The 4278-nt window shown below is 34.0% G+C and overlaps 1 protein-coding gene across 1 annotated transcript; it reads left to right on the top strand.

Moving 5' to 3' along the window:
- Positions 1 to 288: 288 nt before the first annotated feature.
- On the top strand, positions 289 to 2784 carry LOAG_12527 (hypothetical protein; the record flags this gene model as incomplete). The annotated part of the gene is made up of 1 exon (XM_003148040.2): positions 289 to 2784. The coding sequence occupies one exon, from the start codon at positions 289 to 291 to the stop codon at positions 2782 to 2784; it is 2496 nt and encodes an 831-aa protein (XP_003148088.2).
- Positions 2785 to 4278: the final 1494 nt, after the last annotated feature.

The raw sequence follows: 4278 nt of genomic DNA, 5'->3' as shown, positions 1-4278 counted from the left end.
TATATATATATATATATATATATATATATATATATATATATATATATATATATATATATATATATATATATATATATATTATATGTGCTGCATCCATCTCAATTAACAAGCAGTGATATTTTAGGTGTGTATGTCGCAGAAGGAAATTGCAGCAGCAAAAACTGAAAATCGATTACTGTATCAAATTTTTCAAATCATGTTTGCAAATCTTTTGTCAAATATGTACAATGAATTGAGATTAATTTAATCATCTTTTAATCTGAAAGGATTTATTTCGAGATCCTCTCAATGGCAGAACAACATCAACAATATCAACAACAACAACAAAAGCAACAACAACAACAAAAACATCAACAACAACATCAACATGAACAACAACAACAACAGGCGGAACAACAAGAACAAGTAAATAATCAAAGTCGTCTACCAAGCGATTGGTTTTATTCGTCAGTGATGTTAACTAACCGTCTAGATATTGGCGAACATGCTGGCATTGGTAGCTTTCAAATGGATCACCTGGAACAAAATGATCAATCACCATTAACCTTTAGCAATCTTCCGGATCCGGAATTTCAGCGCATTTGTCAAAATATTGATGCATCAAATGATATCGTAACTACTGCTTCCTCCTCCTCTTCTCCTTCTACACTAAGCAAATCATCATTTCAGACTACCTGTCTGGAAACAACTATCTCACATGACAAAATCATTCAAAACCGAGACATACAAATCAAAGGTTCAGTTAGTGAATCGAACATAGGTGGTGATACTGACTTTACCTATGCAGTTGTCAACAGTCCAAATCCTCAAATAACTGATCGATCTAGTATGCGCAATTGTAACTGTACATTACAGACTCAGTATTGCAGTGAACGTAATCAAGATGTCAATTTGGGTGAACCACGTATAAAGTTAATCTGTAATAATAACGTTGGAAGTAGCAGTAGCAGAAAAAATGATAATATTCAGCTAGAAAGGGTCGAAAAAGTAGAAGTAGAAGATAGTGACGGTGATGATGGAGGAGCACCGCCCAATGTACTTTATTCGCACTCAACAACAAATAGCTCCGATAAAATGAAATGGGATTGTGGTGTGAGGTTGCCATCAGCAAAGCGAACCGGAATGCTCACGTCATCTTATTCAGTGAATATCGATGCGCAGGACAATTCAGGCGCACCAGATGACGGTATGACAACGACAACGGATATTGCTGGCAGTGCGGGAATGATAGAACCAACCATGATTGAGATTGATTCGGAATTCGATAGAAATACCGGAGAAGTAATTCAAAAAATGGAGGTGACAACGAATACAATTCTTGATAGTGAAGGATCAAAAGATATTACCGTTCCAAAAACAACAATGCAACTTCAAGTTGAATCCAATTTAATGGATGCGATCACTGTAGCAGTAGGGACAACATCTCCATCAGCTCTACCATCGTCAAAGGTTGGATTAGATGAACAACCTTCGTCACCAGCAGCTTCACTTGAACGTTTATCACTGCCTTCTATAAAGGTACCTATCAAGAAGCGACTCATACACAATTCCCTTACACCAGTATCTTATAATAATAGTGGAAAAACGATAAATACCTGTACGAACATTCCACCGAACACGTGTGATAACTTATCGGAGCATCATCAACTTTTACCGACAACGATCGCTTCTGGTGCAACAGTTACAAGTAGTGCTACAGAGAGTGCATTCTCAAGCTGTTACCAAATGGCAACAACAGGATCAACGGGTACCATGATCATTGAGGATCCTATGCCACCTGTAACTACATATGCGAAACTACTGACTAGTAATGATGTTTATGGAAGTGTATTGAATGATCAGGCTGTCAGGCTTGTATCCAATTCTGACCCATTACCTATAACGGTGGCGAATGGCTTATCTGAAGCAGAAATCGTCAACTTGTTATGTCGAAATCTTTGCGATATTGAGCGCATTGTCGCACAGCAACGGATTGCTTATTCTGGAGCATCGACAATCCAGCTACCATCATTATTGTCGCAATGTAACAATGGGCAGAAATCACAGGTAAGCTATACGGGTTCAATGATTGTACCTGATCATCAACAGCAACAGCAACAGCAGCAACAATATCATCATCATTATCACAATGTTGCCATGGAGCGGCGACGATCCGGTACTTCAGAAAATAGCGATACTCGGCGGTTTCATCCATATGCGACAGCAGCAACAACAATAACAACAACAACGACAACAACATCACCAACAACGGCGTGTTGTAGCAATAGTATCACCGTTTGTTCACCATCGGTACCATCTCGAGCTGATCTCAAGCAGAAATATCTCCGTTCCCTAGCACCTGTACTTTACGATTTGTTAACCGATGATTGCGAATCCAAGAATTGTCAAAAAAACACTGATTCGATGGATTGTTCAATTTTGAAAAGTTATGTAGAACCATCCATGGATTCCTATCTTCGTTCCTTGTCACTCTTAGCTGCAACTGCTAGTCTTCCGATTACTAGTAACAAATTTGATCATTTACCATTCAATTACATTGACTATTTTGCCCTTCAGCAATGTAGTTTATTACTTGGATCAGCACCGGTAACATCGACTGATCTGCTCAAATTGGCTCAATCAACAAATCTTCTACATAGCGCCGCCGTAACCACGCCAACAACTAATTCTGGAACAGTGTTATCGGACAAAATTCCGTTCACCAGTAAAATTGATCAGGTTAACTGTTTTTCAAATTTCATATCTGTTCTTCAAATAGTAAATCTGAGAAGGATGAAAATATAGTAGAATTATTACTTCAAAAAGATGCAACCAATAATGAAAATTAGAATGGCTAATAAAAAACTTTTCTTATAAAATTTATGTAGGTTTCTAAATATTTGCAAATTTTGTGAATATCAAAAATTATCCGTTCTTAATTTCTATTTCCTTATTATTTCATCCAAATCTTCATTATTTAAAGTTAAGTAGTCTCGAAAGAAGAACTTATGACTGGCGACAATAGGGCATATAGGTCAGTAACACATTTTGTCCCAGTTTTGTTTTTCAGTAAATTTCAACGAAAAAGAGTAGCAAATTAGTTTTTTTTCTTGTAAATAAAGCGTTTAAATATGATTTTAATTTCAAAAATTTAACTTTATATGACGGACTTTTTTATAGCATATTCCATTCTGTGCGATACTTTTTCGGCAAACGAAATCCAAATTTACAGAAAAAAAAGTCATCGAAATGTGACAGATTTAAACGAAGCTAGAAAAATTTGCAGTTTAAAATAGAAATACAATGTATTAGCTATACTTTTTCAAAAATTCTTTATTAAATTTTAAATTTTTTATCACAAAAATTTCGACAAAAATTTATAACATTATGAAAAGTATGCGACGGATGAATTGTTTAGCAGTGATGTTAGATTGGTTGAACGGACAGATGGGGCAAAAAACAAAAAAAAAAAGGGAAGTGAAAGAAATTGCGGTTTACCGTGAAATATTCGTAGGGTTATCTGTCGTTTGTTTACTTCCTCTCTGATTAGTTATATTCGCAAAATAAAAAATTTCCATTTTTTTTTTTTTTCTTGAATCTCTCATCTTACAAGAGTTCAATATCCGGTCATACATTCTTTTTTTTCCTTTGTTTATTTTTAATTTGAAATTAATCATAAATAAATGTAATTTATAAATTCTTGGATGATTTGAAATCGATACATAAGGCTGGATGACATTCATTACCTTTTTTTTACATTAATTTCATTAACAACTCCTTTTCGTTTCTTTACTACCATTCATTCATCTTAACTTGATTAGTTACTTTTATGATACTTAATTGAAGCTCATTTCAATTCCGGTACGATTTCCGGTGCTATTTAAAAAATACTTTTTTGGACTGTCATCAGGAATCATATCAAAACATCTTTCTGAATAAATAATATATGATGAGATCATCATTATTATGTTGGCGTATGAATGCATAATTTCTAAATTTCATTTACCAAACTTAGAAGAATCGATCAAACTTTGAAATTCATGCGTATACCTTTTCCTCAGAAATTTCATTTTTTCCAATTTTATAATAAATTTTTAGCTAAAAATGTTGCACATTTAAAGTTTTAAAATTTTCAAAATCAAATGATTACCGTTACATTGAGATCAGTTGCAGTCATTTTCAAATACATTTTCTTTTTTTTTTGTTTTCCTTTTTTTAAATGAAATATGAAACCATTAGTTCTCATCCTCTAATATAGCATTAGTAGCATTCGTTAATTCACATAATTTCATGCTTTCC

Source organism: Loa loa (genome assembly GCF_000183805.2).
Source record: "Loa loa unplaced genomic scaffold supercont3.748, whole genome shotgun sequence".
NCBI classification, from domain to species: Eukaryota; Metazoa; Nematoda; class Chromadorea; order Rhabditida; family Onchocercidae; genus Loa; species Loa loa.
This window is presented reverse-complemented; position numbering and strand designations above follow the sequence as displayed.